We start from the raw sequence: 26,839 nt of genomic DNA, 5'->3' as shown, positions 1-26,839 counted from the left end.
AGTTTGTGAAAAGTGTCGTGTCGGAAGTGGGTTTCTTGTAAGCTTAATATAGATGGAGTATATTTTGACCAAATAATTTTCAACATTTCGTATTGGGTATGATATCCATTGATGTTCCATTGAAGTATCGATGTGATTTTTTTTAAGAAAGGAAAGTGCTAAGACCGGACTAATATGTCTCCTGAGACATATCACTATCTTCTATGTCGCTAATCGACTCCAGTTCTAATTGTTTCTTGATTTTGTTCTGTATTTTGATTTTATCCTGCTTTTCGTAAGAATTGGATAAATCTTGGATCAGGCGAGCCGTGGACGTTTTCAAAGAAGTCGATGATCTCGTCATATGTTAACGCGTGTTTTATTGTTTTGTCCTCAAACTTTGGTTTGGCTGGGTGTAAAAGGTCTTCCACTGGTAGTTTTTTGTCACCAGTCCAGACTTTTTTCCTCCTCTGATCTGTATTAGGTTTCAAAAATGTTGGATTTTCATTAACTTCAAGGGCCGGTGGAGTTGTTATCTCAGATATAGTTCTCTTAGTAGGATTATTTGATGAACGATTTTCATTAACAGTTTCTTGGGGATTGCTATCGGTGTTGACTGTGTCTTTCTGTACATCGACGGCTGGGTTTTCTATCGTAGTGTCCTTCAGGTGTTGAGGGTCTTTGATTTTGTTTGGACAGTTGACTGCTAAATGTTCTCCTTGTTTGCAGCTGAAGCATAGCTGATGATCCAAGGAGAGGTATATACGGTAGGGTGTATCGTCAAAGTTTATAATTATTTATTGGGGGATTTTGGAATGGTCTATAGAAGTAACGTATGTTATTCTTCGAAAGCTAAGAATGTGTTTGTATTCGGGATTAGAAACTTCTATTCTCAAAAAAAAATTGGTGACACCAGGTTCAGATTTAATTTGCGTTATTCCTGCTCCAAGAAACTATTGGAAATAGAAGGACACACATTTGAAATTAATAGCTTTTCTTTGGGGGTGATTAGTCTTCGAGCTGTATGGATTTCTTGGTTGATAACAATTTTTCCGTTAGCGTTGTTCATGAATTCTTCAACTTTTTCTTCGCTGAACAGATATATGGATACTCTGTTGTTTGAGATTCTTGGGGAAAAAGGATATCCTTCGGGTTCACTTTTTCCCCTGAAGCAAGGAGATAGTCTGCTAACTTCAAGTTATCTGGGGCATTAAATAGAATTGCTTGTTTTGTAGTGGGGAACTTCGGCATGTTTGGTTGGTTTAAAACAGTGGAAAACAATCTTGTAGCGTTATTGGTACTCCTTTACTCAGAAGTACCCACCGATGAATTTTCATCCATAATTGAAAGCAGGTTTCATCGAGGTCTAGTACGGACCTGCTCGCTGCTTCCTGGGGCGATGATAACAGACAGTATTCGTCCTTGGATTGACAGCAATTCACTATGTTCTTGTTTTGTAGGTGAATTCAATTAAGAAAAAACAATGGACTTACGGGCCTCCAAGTGGTCTTCAATTTTGTGAAGACGTGTGAAATCCGTAAAATTTTCGAATGGTTTATTTCACTAATAAACTAATAGTTTCAAACGATTCTGATAAGTACACAATTTATATTCCGGTAATAGCTTTATTCCTATATTGTTTCTAGAAATATTCCTCACTACACTTCAGCATTCTTTCAAACCACTTGTCAAAATAGTTTTTCCATTCATCTTGCGACTTCTCCAAAACATGATTTTTGAACGATTCAACTGTTTCTTCGAGGCTGGTATGGACCACGCAGTTTACCTTTGATATTCGAGAACAAGAAGAAGTCATTTGGTGGCAAGTCAGGCCTTTACGGAGGATGAGTCATCAATTCGATGTTTTGACTGCTCGATGGAGAATGATTGGTCTTCGGCGGTTAGTTTTACGAATTTCTCCGAAGACTTCCGGCAAACAAATGGTCGTGTATCATTCAGAATTGACCGTTCTACGTTGCTCAAGGAACAGTGGCCACATGACCCGAAGAAACAGGCGACCATTTGCTTCGCTGTACTTCTTTCACGAACAACTTCTGTTGGATTCAGCTCGTTGTGAAATTTTCATTTTTTGGTCAATTTAATTTTCTCAACTCACTGTAAACAAAACGAATAGCCACCAATCGTACAAGAGACCGAAATGAGAAACGAAATACTACACTTCAGTCATTCATATAACCTCGCGAAAATATATTTGATTTTCAGAAATCGCAATATCTCAAACAAAACTTATAGGTGTAATAACACATTTTATTCGAATCGAAACATTTTCAAATCGAAAAGTATATGTGCCATACAGTTAATGCATCTAGCCGCATTGCAGGCTCTGCGGTCTCATATCAAGGCACGATAAATTTCAACAATGAAATCCTAAATCAAATGATTTACAAGAATATACACTGCTTTCCAAAAAGTCTGCACCATATGAAAAAAACTCCACTACTGATTTCTGAAAAAAATACTATGCTTCATAAAACCATTGTTTGTAACCCAGAATACGATTGTCAAATTCTATATTTTTATATCAAATTACAAGAATGTAATTTTTTTCAACCCCCTTTTTTTAAATTTCCACAAAGAAATATTGATTGTGCATACAAACTGTATCAAAATTTTCACCTGGAACATAAGAGACAGTAAGGTGTTTCCAAATTCATCATATTTCACACACAATTGTGAATTACACCTATTAAAATTAGAGGTTTTAGAGTATCACATAGAACCATTATTGATTTCATCACACATAACTTGTACTCATTATTACTTATTTTAAGGTTGTCTATAGTACAAAGAAAAAATTAGAACAGAAAAAACTTTTTTTGTGTGTACATTTTCTCACTTACAAATCTGAAAACACTTTATATTTACAGACATTTTTTGGGTAAATTTTTGATACTTTTGAAAATACCTGAAGTTTTTTCACTTCTGAAATAAATAAAATTTACAAATTTAGACTTCTTTCCATATGGTGAAAAAAGTGAATTTTACTATTGCATTTGGGCTGTAAGTTGTCCATATTTTGATGTTTTGGTAGGGACTGTATGTCGATTACCAGATTACATTTTTAATAGAATTACGTATTAGTAACATATCAAACTGAATTACTAACAAAACTAAATCAAGGTTGCTACTTCCTAAAAAAATTCAAACCAATTTGTCACAACTATGAAAAAACTACTTGATGGTGTATTTGATCTATCAAACAAAATTTATACAGTTTTTCTCATATGTCAATATCGCACTCTTTCGACCTGTAAAATATTTTTTTGTTTTAGGGTAACAGGAGGTGAATTATTCGAAGATATTGTAGCAAGAGAATTTTATTCAGAAGCAGACGCTTCACATTGTATACAACAAATTTTAGAATCTGTCAACCACTGTCATCAGAATGGCGTAGTACACAGAGATCTCAAGGTAAGAAATCATCATATACTCCAGCAAATTTTATTTCATATTATATGGGAATTGAACAGTATTAAAAATTTTTTAGTATCATTATTGTAATTCGAAAGGATATCAAAAAAAGATTTTTTCGAATTCGATGTTTCTTTCTTCAATATTTTAGAAGATTCCATTAGTTATTGAAGTAGGTACAAAGTTAATAAAAAATGCTATCTTCATCATTCAGTTATGAATCCAACGAGTCCAAGTTGAATAATAAATTTGAGGCTTTTAACTCCTAAATTCTGTATCTGACGAAAAAAAACTCATATGATTTTTATAGTTGAAAATTGGAGTTAACCAAATTTATTTTATGGAAATTTCAGATATCTTCATTTTTTACAAAGAAAATCGAGGTTGTTTCAGTATTTTGAACCAGTATATTCTGAATTACAATAATTATAGAGGGATTACGCTACTGAATACCATAACAAAAATATTAGAAGAATAATTAACAACAAACTCAGGAATAAAATAGAGTCACAACTCTCAGAACCACAAAGTGGGTTCAGGCCCGGAAGAAGCACACAAGACCACATCTTCACAATAAAACAAATAATAGAAAAGAGAAGATCAGAAAACCAGAATATATATTTGGCTTTCATAGACCTAGAAAAAGCTTTCGACAACAGAACAGAATTATGGGAGAGTCTGAAAAATAGAAATATCGATAAAAAAACCATAAATATGTTTAAAAACATATATAGAAATAATAGAAATTATGTTATCAAGTACAACATGAAATCAGAAGGTTTCAAAACAAAAGAGGGTTTGAGACAAGGCGGATCATTGAGCCCAATGCTTCTTAACATTTTCATGGACGACATCATCAAGGAATGTGATAGAAATAGCAAAAAAATGTGCATTGGATACAAAAATATGCAAAGAGTAGAGATAGCTGAGGGAGCATTTGCCGATGAAATAATACTGATAATGAAGAACGATTATAAAAATATGGAATGAAACACTGAAGAGAAAACAAATGAGAATAAACAAAGATAAAACCAAGGTGATGACCATAGGAGGAGAAGAAAAAAATATAATGATAGATGATAAAAAAATAGAACAAGTAAAAGATTTCAAATATCTAGGCGTAACAATAGACGAAAAAGGAAGACAAGAAGCAGAACTTAACAACAGAATCGAGAAAACCATAAAATTGTACTATACAATGAATAAGAACTTCATCAATAAAAGAGAAATTTCAAGACAGACAAAACTACAAATATTCAAAACAATATATAGGCCAGTATTAACATATGGATGTGAATCTTGGATATTAACAAAAAAAATCGAAAATAGAATACAGGCAACAGAAATGAAATACCTGAGGAGAATTATAGGAGTGACAAGGAGATATAAGATAAGAAATACACGTATAAGAGAAGAACTAGACATAGAAGACATTATTTCATTTATAGAACAAAAACAATTAGGATGGTAGGGACACATACAGAGAATGCCAAACAATAGACCTGTGAAACAAATCTATGAAGCGAAAACACAAAACAAGAGAAGAAGAGGAAGACCTGAAAAAACATGAAAAAACATGATAGGAAAGATTCTACAAGGAAGAAATAAACAATGGAACGAAGTAAAGACACTGACTAGAGATGGAAAGGAATGGAAAAAGTTCATAAAGCAACAATAAAATGATAAAAAAATTTCCAAATGTAATAATCGAAATTCACAAATCCTTGAAAACTCCGAAATTGTTATAAGATTAAAAAAATCTCATATTTTATGTAATAGCCTACGGCATGCACAATATTTGTTATATTGAAAATTAGGATTTGTAGATAGCTTCGGAGTTATGGACGAAAAAAGATTTTTCAAAAACCATCGATATTGTCTGTACTATTCAATTTACACAAAAACTATCACCAGCGTTTTTTTTTTGTGAAATTTTTTATCACTCGAAATTTTTGAAATTACAAAAATTGACAATAAATGTTTTTCAATTTTTCTCAAAAGCTATGAATATGTGAAATTTTTACTTATATAATTTATGTCCAAACTCGTTCTGAAAAAAACAGGAAAAAAATGGCACAGGCGGATGGTCTCATGGACAAACGACATAATTTTCGAAAAAAATATTTTTTATCGTTGATCATTTTCTCCAAACCAACCATGGGTTCAACTTTTCAATTGAAAAAATTGAGTTCCACTGCGAAGACCCTAGCACACTATTTTCTAAAGGTCGTAGAGAAAAATCACCTCTGTTTCGAGACTTCCAAGCTCCTCGACTTCTAGTCAGTGATTTGTCTTTACTCTACAAAGCTTATAATGTGCCTTATTCTGTTTTTCAGCCTGAAAACCTCCTATTAGCTAGTAAACAAAAAGGTGCGGCAGTGAAATTAGCGGACTTCGGTCTAGCGATAGAAGTACAGGGAGAGCAACAGGCATGGTTCGGATTTGCGGGTACACCAGGTTACCTTTCACCGGAGGTACTGAAAAAGGAACCTTACGGGAAACCAGTAGACATATGGGCGTGCGGAGTGATTTTATACATTCTCCTCGTGGGTTATCCTCCATTCTGGGATGAGGATCAACATAGGTTATATGCACAGATTAAAGCTGGAGCATACGATGTGAGTATTCGAATAAAGAATTATTACGAAAAATGGAGGTTACTTAGGCCTCTTTCAATTTTTAACATTCTACTTCTCGCGCGAATATGCTCGACGTTATTACTCGCGACGGGTCTCGTATCTCAATAATATATTATGTTAATTGAAAAACCTAAAGGTGGCATACGTGAATTGAATTTTATTTATGTAGATTCTGTCAGAAAACAATTATCCTAATCGAGTCATTGTTACTTTCTTTGAATTTGGAAAAAATACTAAGACAACATATAACCATCTTGGAAACAAAACATAACTGAACAATACCTTTTTGGCAGAAAGGAGTATTCGTAATATAATTTCATGGACCTCAAACACGCAAACGCCATCTAAAGAATCGGAATAGGGGCAAAGATTGGTCAAATGAGTTTTGTATATTTTCGACAATTATATTTATGAAAAAATGGTCAACACCCAGTGCTAAATGCTCGGTACTTAGTTTATTAAAAGTTTCTTCCAAACTCTCTCACCGTCCTTTCCAATTAATGACGGAATTCGACATTTTCATCATCAGACAGGTCTGCGACTTGTTCCGTATCACTTTCAATGGACCTTTCCTCCAGAAATTCCTTATGAAAATATGATTTGTAGTCAATGAAGCTATCGTCACCTTCACTTGCTTCAAACACTGAAGGCGACCTTGTTCTTTCTCAGAATCCATGTAACATTTATTGAAATATATACTCCACTTTCTGTTGAGTAATTCAAAATTCAACCTTTGAAATATATGGAAATCGGATCAGCAATAAAAAAATTACAAATCAAAAAAACAAAACGCAGGTAGGTACTCGTGCGGACCTGTTAGGCCTAAACGCTGAATGAATCAAAAATCAACTATTCCTGGTGCAATTCAATAGAGTCAAACAGAAATGACGTTAGGAAGCTATTGAAATCTCAGGCCAATACAGTACCCTAAAATATAGTAACCTACCACTGAAATACATATATGAAGAGTTCAAAATAATATGTATTCAGAATCAAAAACATCGAATGAAGGTGGCTTAAGTTTCCCTTTGAGGAACGATGACTCAAGCCATATATATGAAATCAAATTTTGGCTTGATTAAAAAAATCTCCTAAAACAACATCCATATGTTGGGATAATATAATGTTACACGATCGTTATGAGTTATATTTGTTTGTTTCTTTGTATTTCCATAAATATTCTTCACATATTTGTAATTTTCAATACTGATTGATCTCTACAGTGTGACACACTTATTGTAGTCATTTTTGAAAGCAGAGATTTGATTTTTGGTACAGGCGGAGATCTTCACGGGCCGCACTTTTCGCAATACCTACTTAGCCCGCGAAAAAGGCAAATAAGTTATTTCAAAAACTTGCTTAGCAATTGATTTTGACCCTGATATATTGAGTTAGGCACATTCTTCCACTGAAATTGAAATTAGTATTATGTGAAGCACTAGTTTTATCACATTTTAACTATGCTAATACTGTCTATGGACCACATTTGAGTGAACAGTATAAACGTATAATTCAAAAAGTACAAAACTCGTGCTTGAGACTTATTCATGGAAAAGACGTTATCAGATAATCTCTCGTAAGCTCAAAGATGCCTATTGGTTAAATATGAATGAAAGAAGAATCTTGTATGCCGCCAACCTATTCCATAAAATTATTCTCACCAAAAAGCTTGCCTATCTTCACAGAAAAATTTCTTTTCGAACGGATGTTCATAATGTCAATATCAGGTTCAGGGAAACCCTTACTTCACCTTCTTTTAAAACTGAATTTTTCGGCAGGTTTTTCAGTTATCAAATTTGCCAAGTGATGAATGATATTTTACTCGAATTACGTACAGCTGGGTTCTAAAAATTCAAGTAGGTATAATCTATTTAGTTATTTATTCAATACACGTTAGTGATATGATTTCAGAACCTCACATCATTTTGCTCCTACTTCTGTAAACTTACTTGTCGTAGTGTGGACAAATTTGTATATTCTTTCTTTGTTTTTGTATTATTTGAAGAAAATTCAATAGAGAGGTATTTTTTAGGGTGTAGTGGAAGAACAGTTCACTTGTTGAATTTATTCAGGAACTGAGCTGAACTTAGCCCTTTATTTTCAAACATTTTCTGTTGGTGTATTTCCTCTATCTTTTTTTTATATATTTTTTGATAACAATGAAGACTATTATTATTAAATCAAATCAAATCAAATCAAAATATACTTTATTGTCTGAAGAACATAATTCTCATTGACAAAGTCGTTTACAAAATAAAAGAACAAAATAACACAACAATCACCTTTAGATATATATCGATATGATAAATAGTGAGGTAGAAAAAGTGATAATAATTATAATTGGACTACGATAGACGCACATCTGAGTCAAAGGAAATTTGATACATTATCCTCGTACTGGTCAACAAAATATGAAATATGAAATATAAAATACAAAATATGAAATATAAGTACATGAAAATAATAAAAATGATCACAATTTTATATACATATATACACATATATACACATACATACATATACACATATACATACATACACATACACACACATATACATATATAACTCTAAAACACTTAACAACAACATGTGCAATTATACAATGCATGTACATAAAATATTAAAATTGTCACAATAAAAATTTGCTTTGTACGAATATTAACAACAAAGAGGTGTAAATATAAAATGAAGTTCATATAAATATAAATAAAATATAAGTATCACTGAAACACATTAAATAATAATGTATAACGAAGTCGAATTTCACGCATTAAAAGTTCATACAGTAGAATTCATCTAATGAGTAGAAAGCCTTCGTCAATAGAAGTTTTTTTACGGTACTTTTGAATTGTTTTTTGCTATCTAAAATTTTTATCTCATTTGGTAGGTGATTGAATAATTTTTTACCATTATAAAATATGGAATTTTTTATTTGTGTCGATGTTGGAATTGGTAAGGTTATATTTAGTGCTTGTCTTGTGTTGTATTGAGATAATTCATGAGGTTTGTTTTTAAATTTGCTATGCATGAGACATACTGATTCTAAGATAAAAATACAAGGTAATGTTAAGATTTTATGTTTTATAAAGAGTGGCTTGCAAGAATCCCGGAATTTAGCTTTGCACATATACCTTACTGCTCGTTTTTGCAAAACAAAAATCATATTGAAGACATATCGACTACATGATCCCCAAAAACAGATTCCATATCTCAAATGTGAATCAATTAAAGCATAATACACACTTTTTGCCATATCTACACCAAGTTCCCATGAAATGGTTCTTACAGCGAAACATCCTGATGCCAATTTTCTTCTGAGTTTTTCAATGTGACTTTCGAATTTCAATTTATCATCTATATATAAACCCAGGAATTTTGTTTCCGACATATAACTTATCACCTGATTTCCTATATGAAGTTCTTGAAGATTACATTTGAAAGTTAGGATGTTAGTTTTTGATATATTGAAAGACAACCTATTAGCATCACACCAATCTTTAACTTTTCTAATATCATTCTCAATCATTTGATGCAATTGTGTGCCATTTTTATCATGCCAAAGTATTGTGGTGTCATCTGCAAATTGAGTGAACTCTCCGGAAATATCAATTGAGGCTAGATCATTTATATAGACTATTATTATCATTATTATTATTTTTTTTTTCACCGTAGTGTGCGCTGGTCAGGCCCTATCCCCCGAAGCCCCGATACATTCAAGAGGGCGCGCCAGCATAATCAACCAATGACCACTCCCCACACCGTGGGGTAAGTGATCATTGGGTCCGAGAATCATGTGCCCTGAGCAAACGCAGTGAGCCAAGAATGACAGCCTTCTGCATCTGTGCGGCTAAGATTTCTGCCTTAATGCGGCAAGCCGGTATGATTTTGAGATTCGAGAGTAGAGAAGACATCATTCCACCAAGGACTCCAACAATCAGAACGACCATCTTGACAGAGTGATCTGGATAGAGTCTGCGGAGTTCGAAGAGAAAATCTCGATATTTTATCCGTTTTTCCTCCTCTTTTCTGACGATATTCGTCTCGCCAGGAGCTGAAAACTCCACGACAAATATCGTCTTGATCTGGTGGTCAAGAAGAACTACATCAGGCTTATTAGCTTGTATGAGCCTGAGGGTGGGGAACGAATAGTTCCAATAAATTCGGCACTTCTCGTTCCCCACAACGGATTCAATATCCCCCGGAGCGTAGGGCAACACCGGTGTCTCGTCAATACCGTAGGAGTGCCGTAGATGATAATATAGCACCCTTAGGGCCGCGTTATGTCTATGGATATAGGCCGAGACCGCATATGCTGGACATGCTGATAGCAAGTGCATTAGGGTCTCGGGCGCCTCGCGGCAGGCCCTGCACCTTGTGTCAGGAACCTCTATACCCATCACGCGACTGCGGTAGACTAAGGTGTTAAAGACACCATCCTGGCAAGCCATGATGAACCCCTCAGTTTTCGACTTCAGCCCACTCGACCTGAGAAAAGCGAACGTCAGGCGCTTTGATAAGCCAAGGTCTTCAATATTATTGAAGAAGACCCCATGCTTTGGCTTATCCCTGTGTCTCCGCAGAAGACACAGGGATATTATTATTATTATTATTTTTTTTCACCGTAGTGTGCGCTGGTCAGGCCCTATCCCCCGAAGCCCCGATACATTCGGGAGGGCGCGCCAGCATAATCAACCAATGACCACTCCCCACACCGTGGGGTAAGTGATCATTGGGTCCGAGAATCATGTGCCCTGAGCAAACGCAGTGAGCCAAGAATGACAGCCTTCTGCATCTGTGCGGCTAAGATTTCTGCCTTAGTGCGGCAAGCCGGTATGATTTTGATATTCGAGAGTAGAGAAGACATCATTCCACCAAGGACTCCAATAATCAGAACGACCATCTTGACAGAGTGATCTGGATAGAGTCTGCGGAGTTCGAAGAGAAAATCTCGATATTTTATCCGTTTTTCCTCCTCTTTTCTGACGATATTCGTCTCGCCAGGAGCTGAAAACTCCACGACAAATATCGTTTTGGTCTGGTGGTCGAGAAGGACTACATCAGGCTTATTAGCTTGTATGAGCCTGAGGGTGGGGAACGAATAGTTCCAATAAATTCGGCACTTCTCGTTCCCCACAACGGATTCAATATCCCCCGGAGCGTAGGGCAACACCGGTGTCTCGTCAATACCGTAAGAGTGCCGTAGATGGTAATATAGCACTCTCAGGGCCGCGTTATGTCGATGGATATAGGCCGAGACCGCATATGCTGGACATGCTGATAGCAAGTGCATTAGGGTCTCGGGCGCCTCGCGGCAGTGTCTCGTCAATACCGTAAGAGTGCCGTAGATGGTAATATAGCACTCTCAGGGCCGCGTTATGTCGATGGATATAGGCCGAGACCGCATATGCTGGACATGCTGATAGCAAGTGCATTAGGGTCTCGGACGCCTCGCGGATACCCATCACGCGACTGCGGTAGACTAAGGTGTTGAAGACACCATCCTGGCAAGCCATGATGAACCCCTCAGTTTCCGACTTCAGCCCACTCGACCTGAGAAAAGCGAACGTCAGGCGCTTTGATAAGCCAAGGTCTCCAATGTTATTGAAGAAGACCCCATGCATTGGCTTATCCTTGTGTCTCCGCAGAAGTAAGGTGATCTCTGCGGCTTTTATCTGAGCTTTTTGCTGAACGGGTTCCAACTCGGTGACAGAGTTGTAGTCACCTCGTTCAGAGTCGAAAACTATACCGAGTTCATCAGCTGCTCGGGCAGCTACCCTAAGGAGAAAAGCTCCAATTCCTGCTCTCTCATGGTCACGAACCATGCAGAGAAAGGGATCCGAACTCCTGACGACTTTACAGGCTGTATCCAGTACCATTCTGTCATGTAAACACTCCAAACTCAAAAGTCCACGGCCTCCCTGTTGTCGGGGGAAGTACAACCGTGGAACGGACGATTTGGGATGCAAACTCCTATAGAGATGCATCATTTTTCGGGTCTTTACGTCGAGTTGATACAGCTCCTCCCGAGTCCACTTCACTACTCCAAACGAGTAGAGTAAGATTGGAATGGCAAGCATATTTGTTGCAGCAACTTTGTTCTCCCCCGACAGTTCTGATGACCAGATCTGTCGAAGTTTGTGCTGATACTTGCCGCGGAGAGAGTTTTTCACTTCAGTTACCTCTTGTGAGTGGCGTTGTTCCACCCCGAGGTAAGTATACGTCTCTCCGGCATCCAGATGGTGTAGGATGCTTCCATATACGAGCTGCACATCCTATCCGTAGTCCCCGCATCGTCCTCTTTTGAGACGAACTATTGCACATTTGTCTATCCCGAATTTCATACCGATAGCATGCGTGTACTCTTCCACCATCCTCAAGGACTGATGGAGATCCTTCTCTCCAGAGGCATAAAGTTTAAGATCATCCATATAAAACAGATAGGTGACCTTGTGCCTCCGGTTTTCGGGGGTGCCACAGTTATACCCTATTATTATTTTTTTTTTTTCCACCGTAGTGTGCGCTGGTCAGGCCCTATCCCCCGAAGCCCCGATACATTCGGGAGGGCGCGCCAGCATAATCAACCAATGACCACTCCCCACGCCGTGGGGTAAGTGATCATTGGGTCCGAGAATCGTGTGCCCTGAGCAAACGCAGTGAGCCAAGAATGACAGCCTTCTGCATCTGTGCGGCTAAGATTTCTGCCTTAGTGCGGCAAGCCGGTATGATTTTGAGATTCGAGAGTAGAGAAGACATCATTCCACCAAGGACTCCAATAATCAGAACGACCATCTTGACAGAGTGATCTGGATAGAGTCTGCGGAGTTCGAAGAGAAAATCTCGATATTTTATCCGTTTTTCCTCCTCTTTTCTGACGATATTCGTCTCGCCAGGAGCTGAAAACTCCACGACAAATATCGTTTTGGCCTGGTGGTCGAGAAGGACTACATCAGGCTATTATTATTATTTTTTTTTTTTCACCGTAGTGTGCGCTGGTCAGGCCCTATCCCCCGAAGCCCCGACACATTCGGGAGGGCGCGCCAGCATAATCAACCAATGACCACTCCCCACACCGTGGGGTAAGTGATCATTGGGTCCGAGAATCATGTGCCCTGAGCAAACGCAGTGAGCCAAGAATGACAGCCTTCTGCATCTGTGCGGCTAAGATTTCTGCCTTAGTGCGGCAAGCCGGTATGATTTTTAGATTCGAGAGTAGAGAAGACATCATTCCACCAAGGACTCCAACAATCAGAACGACCATCTTGACAGAGTGATCTGGATAGAGTCTGCGGAGTTCGAAGAGAAAATCTCGATATTTTATCCGTTTTTCCTCCTCTTTTCTGACGATATTCGTCTCGCCAGGAGCTGAAAACTCCACGACAAATATCGTTTTGGTCTGGTGGTCGAGAAGGACTACATCAGGCTTATTAGCTTGTATGAGCTTGTATTATTATTATTATTATTATTATTATTATTATTATACCGAATTTCAATCCAATATTCGAAATTTGATTCAAGTCCGATTTTCAATTAATGGTTCCAAATAATAAACTACAGAAATGATAAAATGGTCAAAATCAAAGAAATAAATTTATTGAAATAACTAAAATTATAAAATATTATTTTATCAAATGTAAATTATTCGAATTTAGTCTCCTTTACTAGCTCCAATTATGAGGAATTTTTCAATTTCCTGTTGGATATGAATTTGTCTGTCGTGAAATAAGTAGGTATTTCAGAACTATTTCAGAAGAGAATGGTCAGTAATAATAAACAGAATTGAAAAATATATCAGAATTGAGGACGGGCCAGTTGAGATAGACAATATTTGGAACTGACATCCAATATTGGTTTTGTTTTATTTCATGTTGAATTCGCTTCATTATTTGTCATTTATTACTTTCGTAGCTACTTATTTCGAATTTCTAATAATCGAAAATCGGATTTGGACATGAAAATTACAAAAAAAATCAAATTAAGAATTTCGGGTTGAAATTTGATATGTAGGGTCGAAATCGATTTCCAAGCAACTTTTTTTTATAAATTATTTCGGTACCTCCAACGCGACGCAAAATATCGAGAATATGCCCTTTTCTCGGGCTCGCAGTTGGCTGGGTTTGAGGATTTCACTAGGGCTAAGTATTGCGAAAAGTGCGGCCCATGAAGGTCTATGCCTGTACTGATAATAACATATCTGCTATCAAAAATAACTAAAATACAAGGATGCCTTGATCTTAAGTGTGTCAGACTGTATAATAGGCGGGCAATGCTTGTTTCTTTGGATTGATAGAAGCTTTCTCTAGTATGTCGTCTGATTCAAAATCTTCATTATCAGTGAAACCATTCAAAACCAAAATAAGTACGTACGTTTTGTACTACATACAGGTCTTGTACTTACAATAATATAAAGAGGGAGTAATAAAGACCACGTGCTTCTTATTTTTTCCTTGCTTTTGTGGCTCATACATGAATAATAGCAAACAATTAAAAAGTTAAAAACAATACAAAAAAGACACAACCTACAAATTGGAACCCTAGCAAAAGCATGGTTTGAAGTATGTTCTTGTTTGAAAAATTGATCAAATTAGTATTCGAAAAACTATTCAATATTGTCAATTTACAGTATCTAAAAAAGTTGATTTCAAAAAGACTTCTCTTAATTACTTTTTTTATCTATCAAGATAGGCTTTGCTTAGTACTTGGAATATCATTGCTTTTAAAATGGCTGTATCAAAAAAATTTAATTGAAAAGTATTCTCTAAAATGGAGATTTCAGTATTCAGAAGATCTCCATATATTCGTGTCTCCAGACAATGCTAATGTGCGAGTTTTGTTTGAAAATTAACCTCTAGCAAATGCTATCATAATAATTTCATCAATTAACACCTATAATTATTTACAATTATGAGAACTTAACGCGATTGATACATCCGTAGTTATATTCAGTATATGCTAATGAATTGAAAAAAAAAATGATATTCATCTATTAATATTCATTGTGGAAAATATCAGGAAATAAATCTAGAGGAAACCGTTTCCTTTATATTTTTCCTTGAAAACTATTTCTGACAATCATTTGTGAATGAAAAATAATTTATATAGTGTCTTAAGAAATGAAAAACTTTTGTTTTTCAGTTTTCTTGTCTCAAAAACTCACTTGAATATTTTATATAACTTTGAAACATGCTGTTTTATATTATAAAAAAACAATAGATGAAAATAATGTATCGCAAAGTATTTTGAATGTTATTTTATATTCCCCATATCAATGTTTCTACTGAAAACCATATTTTCTCTCCGCTGGTAGTGATACAATTCGTTTTTTCAATTTCATGGCACACTTTTGTTTCCTGTACTTGTTTGTACAGGGAACACTTTATCTCACCAATAAAGAGCATGCACTTTTTTCATTTTTATTATTCGTGTTGCGTCTCTAGACGCAACTTTTTCGTTATTCACAGTTGAAGGTTAGGAGTGGATATATATTTCTGAATTTTGGATATAATACACGATTATTGAACATTTTTTAGTAATTAGAGTTACGTAGTACATAAGATAACGTAAATAATACTAATAAAGACATTAAAAACATTTCTGGCGATAACAAAAAGTTTCCAAATAATTTGAAGATGTAAATATTTCAGCGATTGAATTTAATTGTCACACGCCCGGTATATCAGTTCCAAAGTTTCTTTTGAATTAATAATTATGCTACATTTGAAATGTTGAACATTTCAGTAATAAACATTATATTGAATTCAGAACAAATTTTGATAATACATGTTATAACTTACATTTGGATGTTTTCTCAGTATCCTAGTCCAGAATGGGACACAGTGACACCAGAAGCGAAGAATCTCATCAACCAAATGCTTACGGTCAACCCTGCGAAAAGGATCACAGCAGCAGAAGCTTTGAAACACCCATGGATTTGCGTAAGTATCGATAAAAAAACGTACGGGCCTTTCTGGATTATTTTGAGGCCCAACGAAAAATACTTTTTGAACTTCTCTCTCAATACAAAGTAGAGCCCTCCCTTTCTGTTACTTGTCTCTCAGAAAACATTACAATACAATAAGGAATACGAATATATTTATGATACAAATGATTCTACCTACCACATGATAGGTAGAATTGAAACCTCTGGCGTAAAATTAATCTATTTGAGAACAATGTTATCACATTAAAACAAAAAGCAGTTTCTCAACGCGAGTTTTACCAAGCAAGGTAGCATGATCAGATAACACAAGTTTTAGTTTCATAATTCTAACTTGATTGGCAAATCCCGAGTTGAGAGAATGATGAATTTGCTCTCGAAGTTTGATAAGAAGAATTTCGAATCTTTGGCGTGAAATGAATCTATTGAAAACACTTTTTCATCACATCTTACTTCTCATCATGATGTTAACTTGGTTAGTGAAATGAGCGTCGAGAGACATGTTTTTGTTCTGGCGAGGGAAAAGTATTTTCAATAGATTTATATTGATAGTAATGAGGCACCGCAGGAAAAGCTTTGGGACAATCCGAGAACGGACCTGTGCAAGAGTGGTGACTCAAGCTTATCGCCCATAAGATAGGCCAGGCCCGGACCGGCTCAGCCGGTAAAATATTATCATAACGCCCACTATTCGGAAATGAGGGTATTTGTCTCGAAAATCCGGACTTTGGTCGATTTTTCGGAATTCAGCGTATCGCCAAACTGGTTATTAACTGAGGTTAAGAAAGAAAACGATGAGTCGATATTTATATCAAAGTCTCAACCGAAAGTCGATTTTCTCTCGCAGTGCATGTATCTCTTTTCAGAGCGTTCAGTGTGTGCTATTTATAGGCATGCGCCGCCGACCCCCGACCGGTACCGTCGGTACCGCCGCACCCACTATGTCCCTTATTTCAAATCTGTGTCTTCGAAAATCTTCAAAAAGCTGAAATTGATTCCATTTGGTAGGTTTGTCTGTGGTTGGATAACCACCGACATACCGGTTTCGGAATACTAGCTCCCCGTCAGTGCCGGGTAGTTCATTTCAGACGGAGTGAACCGTCTTAATATCCCGAACGAATAACATTATTTCCAACTAGTCATAATCTTTGCCTGCAGTTGATTCAGTAGGATGTACACTGCGCCACCTGCAGATAAAGTCCAAAAGCAATTCCGGAAGCAACTCAGACGTTCCACTCGGCACTGACGAGGAGCTAATGCTACGAAACCGGTCTGTGGGTGGTTATTTCGACCAAATGGAATTAATTTCAGATTTTCATATATAAAAAGTTACTTGCGACGACGATGCACAGGTGCCTGATTACGTCAGCTTTCTTCACGGCATTAGCTGGGTTAGCTGTTGTTTTTCCATCGGGTATCTGCCACAAGTACTTACAAAGTCGTAGGTCACACATGAGAGGCAAAGGTTTGGTATTGTTGATAACATTTCTTACTTACTATCGTGAGGATGAATGAAAAATTAATGCATGTGAAAATAGGAAAAAAAATAAAATGAAATCATGGAACTCACTGCCATATATTTTCAAATCAGGGAGGAGAATTTTGAATAGAGAGTGATACAACTTTCTGTTTTTGATTTTTGGAAATGAATATATAAATTGTACTGCCTCAATTCAAAATTCTCTTTTTTGATTTAAAAAACTATGTCAAAGTCAGTTCCATCATTTCCTTTTTTCTATGTTTTTCCTATTTTCATATGAATCCACGTTTCATTCATTCATTACAGTTGTCCTAAAGAAGACAATAAACATTCCCGAAAGTTCTACATATATAGAGTATAACTGAATAGTCCCTTGTAATTAACCGAAACCTCAAACAAGAAAAAAATATAACTATACGAGTATATATATGTATATATATATATATATATACAATCCAAGATAGCTTCCCAAATTTCTGCTACCGCAGTTGTCGGTTAATTGGTCAAACCACCAACACTGTATTTAAAACTTGGCAAGTTGACTTTGATGTCTCTCCAATAGATGATTTCACTTATGTCTCGCTTGTATTTACGCAGTTATTTTCATTGAGTACTTTTCTTGGTATTGTTGTGTTGAGCTTCATCTTTTGTTTTTCAGCAAAGAGAACGTGTCGCCTCGGTGGTCCACAGACAAGAAACTGTGGACTGTCTCAAGAAATTCAATGCAAGGCGCAAACTCAAGGTAATATTTCAGTGCATGTAGAATGAATTTTTCATTTATTATGCTGTCAATTTTAGGGTGCCATCCTTACTACTATGCTGGCTACTCGCAATTTCTCAAGTAAGTTCAAGTTGTTGTTGGTTACTGTTACATATAAATAAATAGGTTTTATCTCTTAATAAAATAGGTATCGAATATGGATTGTGGAGGCTTACATTGTTCTCACTAAATTCGAAAAAGAATTGTTTCTGCCACTATGTGAATCAACATTTAATGATGAAATAAAAAATGAAAGATTTTTTTTCTGAAATCACTATTTCTACTTGAACAACATTATATGTGGAACAATGTTGTGGATATTGATAATTTCAATTGTTATTTTAAATTTAGTGATCCTAGTAAGCCTTCACATGGAAATAATTCCTATAATTTTCTAATTTGGGATAGCTTATGATAGTGAGATACTTCACCTTTACATTAATCCAATGCCACTGATGAGTATAATTATTTCCAACTCAATCTATAATTTGAAAATCAGCTTTTGTCTTTCAGTTGAGAGTTAGAGATTAATTAACCTTTTTGGAAGAACTGCTTATAATTACTTCCTGCATTATTTGAAAAATTCAAAGTGAAATCGTCAAATTTTGGTTTCTTGGTATATCATCGGAAATGAGTGGATTTTTTGTTTTATCAGCAGCAGCACGATATAATTCTTTGATTTGATTTGATATTGAAAAATTATTATTTCATTCTAAATATTCATAAATGTTTATTTCTTCTCTAAATTGGTACGAGTTTTGCTGACATAATTGCAAACATAATGGAGATATTGTGTAGAACGGGGGTTTAGAAATTGACACGAGGTCTAAATGTTATGTGTGTGGAACTAATTGTGAACAGTACAAAGTTCTTGATTTTTTTCCGGATTATTATGCGTGTTCCTCTGTGTAAATTTATAGCAAACTGATGTGGCATTACATTATTGAAAAGGAGAAATTTCTCTATCAATAAGTAAATGATAAGAGCCTGTGCTAATATCACTTGATAATAAATAATGAATTAACCCCTTTCTTTACTTCCAATTTATCAGGCCCAAAAATCTGCACTAGCATATTATACACTGAATCACTAAAACACTTTTTATTTGCCAACACAGATAATAGTAGTCACTCAGTTATTATGAATTAGTTTTCTTTTGTATTATATTACCTCACATAGTTATCTATTGTTTCAGGAGGTTTTTTCATAATTAGTTGTCCTTGGTTTTCTTCAATTTATTTTTGATTTTGTGGTATCCACATTTCGAATATATTTTATACAGAATTCTAATATATTACTTTTTGTTTTCAAAAATCAACCCTATAGTTAGAGGTAAATATTTTCAGAGTTCTCTTTGTGCTGATAAGTGTATTGAAGTATTGAAGTATTTTTAGTGTAGTTAAAGTTATTATAGAGCGCTGAAGGCTTCCTTTGAATTTTACGACAAAAATAGTTAAGTACATTCTTTTGCTTATTTCTCATTCAACATACAGGTACATAAATTTTTTTGATATACATAATACATATTTCGAGTTTGTGAAAATACTTCCTGAACTTTACACCTCAAATCCACGTTATTGGTATTTTTTTATCAACATTTAATCCAAATATTGAATGAAAATTTCCAGTTGTGAAGATTCTTTTGTTATTATCATTGTTTTAGTTTATAAAAAAAGCATCACAGCATGTGAAAATATAGAAATTATTATCAGTAGTTTGAAGATACAAAATACCTCCACTGTCTAGAAACCATCTTCTACTTTCAATAAACTTCAACTGTATATAAAACTAAAAAGATTCCTTGATAAAAATATATTATTTAAAATTCTACTTTCTTTGTAAATAAAACTAGAACTTTTTTTATTTTGCTCAACACCCACCACCACACATACACATTATACTTGACCTCTATTAACAAACGGTAGAAAAAACTTTTAGCGATGACATTCAAGAGTCTTTTGAGTAAATTATTTGCTATAATGTTATGCTTGAAATCACAACCCAAATAACTAATGAATATTGATGATGTTTGTAATATAAAAGTGTAAAAAAGTACTGTGAAAATAGCGGTAACAAAGTTAATTTGAAAAAAACAAATTTTCTGATTTTTTGTTCCCACAATTATTGTTTCAGAAAGTCTCCAGACAGGTAATTTCTAGTTAGGCTTTCCATTTTTGTAATTTAAATGATTTGATAGTTGCACTTTTTCCCAAAATAAACATGAACTTGATGATCAATTCATGTTCATTTTCAATCCTGAACTCTAGGCCTCTTCAGTATGAAAACGCACGATGAAGCTATTATATAGCAAAACACTTGTTGCGATTTTGTAAACTGTCTGGTGGAAATCTCAAAATGAAGTGTTATTTGAATAGGTTCCTCGAAAGGTTCTATAAAGTTAAAGAAAACCAAATCCGGGTTGGTGGACCGTAGTCGAATGGAACCTGAGGTACTGAACGTTTCGTCTGCTCCTACGGTGGTTTGCGAGGATAAAGGTTATATCTCGGAGTTCTCAGCAACGACTGACTGGCGAGCTACGTGTTCACTCGTATTTATAACTTCAGAGGTTGGTGGGGATGCTGATGGGAGCGATGGCGGGTGTCTGTGCAAATACTCACTCCTGATTGTTCCACACTTTTGCTGGGTTGTTTTTATTGGTTCACGGTGTTGAAAGGTATGCTACTGATGACTGTGTCCATCAGAGTTATATTCTAGTCCGTTTCTTGAGTACTAGATACCACGTTCTGTTATCCCGTATACTTTCATCTTTTCTATTGAAATTGTTATAGTTATTTCAACTGTTGTAGTCTTCAATGGCCGGCCTATGAGGTCGTGCATGATAACTGGATAGCAGTTTCTTCATATTTTATTACGTGGTATGTTTCTATTAGGACAACTGTGGATTTCTCCAGTTGCATGAGGTGGTAGTTACTCTTGTGTTCTTATATGCTGGTGTTTGGTAGTCCCGATGTGAACTGAGCCACAGGTACAGGGAATCCTGTCACACCGGCGGATGTCAAGAGTTTTTTTCTATTGGTCGATCTGATAGTAGGTATTGCGTAACTTATTAGTTGGCTTGAAAATGGTTACAATGTTGTGATGTTCAAAAAGTTATCCGAAGCACTCCGTGACTTTGTTTACGTAAGGCAAACAGACTATGCCTACCACTGGCGGCTGTCGTGGTCAAAGTTGAAGCATTACTTATTCAAGGATGAAGATCACGTTTGCTTCCTAGCGCTATGAAACCATTGGCATAAAGAGCTTGGTCCAGATGGCGAAGTTCGTCTTCAATTTGATGTGGTTCACAAATCCTGCCGATCAGTAGGTTTGCGATAAACTGTATGACCTAGTTTTCCGTCAGTTTTTTTTTGTGGTACATCAAAAAATGGTATCTCACCTTCGTTTTCTTCTTCCATGGATGCGAGGATGAATGTTGGAATGGGGCGTAAAAACTGTTATAGCGATTTAAAAAAACTCTTTCAAACCTAGACAGTAATAAAAACTCTTGCTTGAAGTCATTTGGAATCATGTACTAATTTTTGTATGAGTTTGTTAATGGAGGTCTTCCTTCTACATGAACATGCTATACTTCTAGTAGCTGTGCATAATAATTTAGAATAGAGCATTGGGTAGTTGGTAACTTTTGTTTTGTTGGTTGTGGCGGACTTGTTCGCGTCACCCTACCTCACTTCACTTCACCTTGATGCAACCAGAATGTGGTAAGAACACTGCATCCTGCATCAACCGACCACTACATATCATTTTCGCTATTTGAACGTAACCTCGCTTTTCATTCAGATTTTTGTAGCTTTATATGAATTTTCAAATTTCAATGACTCATCGTAAAATTTTAATAAAGAACATCTTCACGAAATTAAAATGTATGAAATTTATCAATTATACATTATCATAAGAACAGCATATCATCATTTGTCATTTGTCACAGTCAACTATCATATGTCACGATAATTTAAATAAATTCATGGTTGCAAATATTCGAATGTTCGTCCAAATTTGCAAATGACATATACAAGTGACATCCATGAAGATGGCAAAGTTTTCAAAGAGACAGAAGTCAGTTTTACACGATGGATTCAAACTTTATGATTGGATATCCAAGAAAAAACAGTTGCTTTTGATGTCAGTGCAATTTGATCTTGAGAAACTGAATGAAAATAGGGGTTACGTTGGGATATGTAATATGTGGCTTCATAAGCATGCGTTTTCCTCTAATTTTTTTGAAAACACCATCACTACATATGATTTCAATACTGTTTCTTTCACCACCTCATCACTTCACGCACCACACATAAATTAAGGCTTATTTTTCCACGTTTCGATTTCAGAAAGTGACTCAATACTATTTACGTGAGATTTGATGTTTTAAAGAAATGTTTCAAATATTTGCATTCAATTAGGTATGTTCAAAAAGTTTGGGTCCACTTACCGACAGTGCTAGAAGTGAAATAAATTAGTCATACTGTGCCGATTTCGTCCGAGTTCAATTTGGTATTGAGTCACTAGTTTTCCATCATTTCCAACTGTGACAATCCAATTGGAGAGTTTTGGTTTATTTTTCCATTATTTCTGAAGCAGAAAATGAATTGGCTTATTTTTGTTTTTGAAATTTTTCGATTTCTTTCCATCAAAATTGTCTGCCTCCAACTAATATTCTCACTAACTTTTTAGGTCGCAGTATAATAGTGAAGAAAGGAGAAGGATCTCAAGTTAAGGAATCTACTGACAGTTCTACGACATTGGAAGATGACGATATAAAAGGTAAGACAATTGTCGTTTTTGCTAATGGCTAGTTGCAATATAAATGTCAATCAGCACGGACGCCCACATATTTGTTGTGAAAATGTACAGAGTGTGTCACTTAAAAATAACGGTACTTTATATTTTTCATTTCCATCTCGACTTTGGGAGATTCATTCAATTCCAAAAACAATTTTCAATAAGAATTCACTACTAACCTCAACAATCAATTGATTCTATTAAAAAACTGACCAGATGTGTAGAGTTCAATAAATACGTTGTTGATGATTTCCGTGCAAATAATTCAATAATATTTAGAAATCATCTAATAACAATGTTCATTTCATGAAAACTTATCCTGATAATTAATCTCTATTTCCTTTCAAAAATGTCAAAATTGTAAACGGATCAAAAGGTTTGAAACACACCACCTTACTTACATTGAATCCTTCCTTTTTTCAACAGCTTTGATGTTTGTCTTTCTCATGAATCTACAAATGATTCCATTACTCTTGGCACTGACAGTAACGTCTATGCCATCGTCATTAGTTATTTCCATGATGTCTTACTCAACCCTATTTCGATTAGGGTCAAAACTAGTCAAAAACTAATAATACGCTCCACTCTGGGGCATCTTCCCTCTTTAGTTCGATTGTTTTCCGAGCTTCCGAGCATTAAGGGATGTAAGTTTATCTTTGTTATCAATCGCTGTATTGATCGCTGCAAGATGGTGGAAAAACTTCCTCTATGAAAGGGTAACTTTCTTTCAAATGCAAATTTTTCATTCTGGAACGATTTCTAAACAGTGGATAAATGCAATGGAGCAATAAGGCTAATTAATTCGTAAAAAGTTTCCATTTATTGGCATAAACATCCAACACTCATTTATACTTACATAATTTAGCAGAAAATGAAACATGATTTTTATAACCTATTCAGTGATTATATCATTATTGCAAGGTCTCATTGTAATAAGATTGAAAAAAAATTCATTATTCCGGGTTGATTTCAATAATTTGAAAATATCTATAGAATGTTCGATTTTATTGGATTCTGAAACTTTTCTCAAATATTATTCTAACGTTGGGGTTCCTTACTGTCCCTTATACTCAGAATGCTCAGTAGGTATAAGTTCCTGAAATAGTTATATAAGTATGTAATACCGTGAATTCTTCCAGTTTTCTTCAAGAATTCCTCTTAGTTCTTCCGAGTTATTGTCAGATTAGCAGTAGCTTCGTCTTATATTAACTTTTGTTGAGTGTCAACGGCAATAACTGCTTGGTCATTATCCTCCTGGTCTGGGTAGGCAATGGTAATAACTTCCCGAGCCAACTAGGGAGCATCTTAGCCATTCGCAGTCTATGAGACATGTAACGTTGCAGTATCATCCCAACTACAACTAGATAAGTTCTCTCGAGAAAGATATCTGGTCAAGGTGGGAATCGAACTCATGACCTTTCAATCGTGAGTCGGCCCACTACCACTGCGCCAGTTCACCTCTAATATACAGTGCATTCCATTTAAAACGGACCACCCTGAATAACTTTTGGTACAATGATTTTCAGGAAAAATAAAAAACACGTCAACAGTAGTATACAGGCAGACATATTTTGACATATTCACATTTGATGTTACTTCCCCTATCCCACCCCCAGAGCATGTCATCAATTTTTTAAATGGATCACCCTCTATGGTTTCGCATTATCAGATGCTCTATGATGAGCAGATTTCAACAAAGTATAAAACATATGTTATGAAGCTTATGGTTCGGGAGCTACAAATTATTTGAGTTGAAAACGAACTATCCTGACCAACTTTTGAAACAATGATTTGCAAGAAAAATAAAAATACAGGTCAACAATTATACAGTAGCCCACATTTTGAAATATTCGCTGTAAAGACAAATATGGAATCAATGAATCAGATTTTTTATTAATTCTTGAATCAAAATCTGATGATTGGACAATGAGAAGAAAAAAAATGTCTATAGTAAATGTTCAAAAACGTTTCTACCACCTTCCATACAATGGTACAAACGAGCTTCCGTTGCATTCCATTCTATCTCATACACTTTAGACTTCAAATGATCCCATAGAAAGAAATCTACAGGAGTGAGATCCGGAGACCTTGGTGGCCATTCTGTAGGACCTCTTCTGCCAATCCAGCGACCAAAAAAATGATCATCCAAAAATTGTCGCAATGGACCTGCATAATAAGAAGGTGAATTTATATCCTTCTCAATTACCCTATTGATGCACGGTATTATTCGATTCTCCAGCATATCCGAATATTTATCACTAGTCAAATTATCATTGATAAAAAATGGTCCTATCATGTGGTCACCTAAAATTGCTGCCCAAACATTCAGTTTTTGAGGTCATTGGGTATGAACTTGACGATATAAATGAGGATTCGTATCACGTCAATGTCGATAATTTTGCTAATTCACCTCTCCATTCAAACTAAACGTACAGATATACGAAAAACAAATTTTATACAAGAAATTCTGATGCAAAGTTAACCGTTCAGTGATACTTTCACAAAACTCGATACGTCTATCGAAATTATCTTCAGTCAATTCATGAGCTAGTTTAATCCTATATGGATGAAATTTCTACTTATGAAGCATCCTGAAAAAATTTGTAAGACTGATTCCTGATTCTTGATATTGCGAATTTTCCATTAGTCCAACGTGCCCTAAAACCGCAGTACAAATAGCTTCATCGTTCACAATTCCTGAATTCCTGTTTCCATAAATTTGTTCGATAATTCCGTAACGTATTTGTATCGAACATTTCTTCCTGGATGATTATCATTGAACATACGGGCAGCAGCTCTAGCACTATTTCCATTCTGATAGTACAAACTCACTATTTCAGTCCGTTCTCGAAGCGTATAATCCACTGCTTCTCAAGAATTAACAAACACAACAAGGTGGCTCGTTTTAAATAGAATGCACTATATATTACCTATGAGTGACTACTTTTATTTACTTCAATAATAACAGTTTGACCCTGGAGCTCTGAGTTTGAAACCACCTTTGACCAGATATTTTTCTTGCAAGAATTTGTTCAATTGAAAATATGTTAATTCTGCCACATTTAATGAGTGACAGGATTACGAATAATCATGACACTCCCTAGGTTAGGTAGCTGAGGAAGATATGCCGTTGAAATCGAAAAAAATAACCTGCAGGTTAAGATGCTCCTTGAAAGCATCCCAGTCGGTCAGATGGCATATTCAGTGTCCCTCCAAGCATATTTTCTGATTAATCCAGAAGTAACAGAGAAAGTATATTTGATTAACCTGGTACCTAATTGTCTTATCTTTTTCCTTGATCAACAATAATAATCAAATAGTAATTGATAATGATTGTTTATATTTTTTGACAATTTTCAACCATGGTATTTTATCTCCGAATTGTCATTAATACAGAAAAATCTGCTAATTTTCGACTCTTGAAAGAAAGTATTATGACAAATGTTGATATAGAAGAACAACGTCTTCTATTAGCTACCAGATAATGACAAATACTGTTTAATTGAGGGGCTTGCTCTGAATTTCTCTGGTCTCATCTGTTTGCTACTTTTTCTATCATATCTACCATATCAACTTCTTTAAGCATTTCGGATAGAAGGAACTTCTATAACAGGTTAATTATGAAAGCGTGAACACTTCATTTGTTTTCTAATATATGAAACATTTTCATCTTCGTCATCGACCTCATCACCATTATTTTAGTTTGCTTTCCCAAATACGCATTTTTCCTGAATTTTGGTTTATCTCATATCATTGTGGAATTGATAACTGAATATCAGTTGTTTTTTTTTTCAATTAATACAATCTAAATTTGCCAG

At 35.3% G+C, this 26,839-nt stretch overlaps 1 protein-coding gene across 11 annotated transcripts in view; it reads left to right on the top strand.

Annotated features, from left to right (window-relative positions):
• The window catches only part of CaMKII (Calcium/calmodulin-dependent protein kinase II), a 330,306-nt gene that overhangs the window by 227,531 nt on the left and 75,936 nt on the right, over nt 1-26,839 (top strand). For all 11 annotated transcript variants that reach the window (XM_074169786.1, XM_074169779.1, XM_074169791.1 and 8 more), the window contains exons 5-10: nt 3,273-3,411; nt 5,748-6,029; nt 15,860-15,982; nt 18,123-18,206; nt 18,263-18,305; nt 22,914-23,003. In XM_074169786.1, the coding sequence (XP_074025887.1) occupies nt 3,273-3,411; nt 5,748-6,029; nt 15,860-15,982; nt 18,123-18,206; nt 18,263-18,305; nt 22,914-23,003 (761 nt within the window). The remainder of the gene's footprint in view (nt 1-3,272; nt 3,412-5,747; nt 6,030-15,859; nt 15,983-18,122; nt 18,207-18,262; nt 18,306-22,913; nt 23,004-26,839) is intronic.

This window comes from Leptinotarsa decemlineata, unplaced genomic scaffold, assembly GCF_025532065.1.
Source record: "Leptinotarsa decemlineata unplaced genomic scaffold, Ldec_3_MD MMD2_P_RNA_scaffold_11, whole genome shotgun sequence".
NCBI classification, from domain to species: domain Eukaryota; kingdom Metazoa; phylum Arthropoda; class Insecta; order Coleoptera; family Chrysomelidae; genus Leptinotarsa; species Leptinotarsa decemlineata.
The sequence above is the reverse complement of the archived record's forward strand: the minus strand, read 5'-3'. Positions and strand labels throughout refer to the sequence as shown.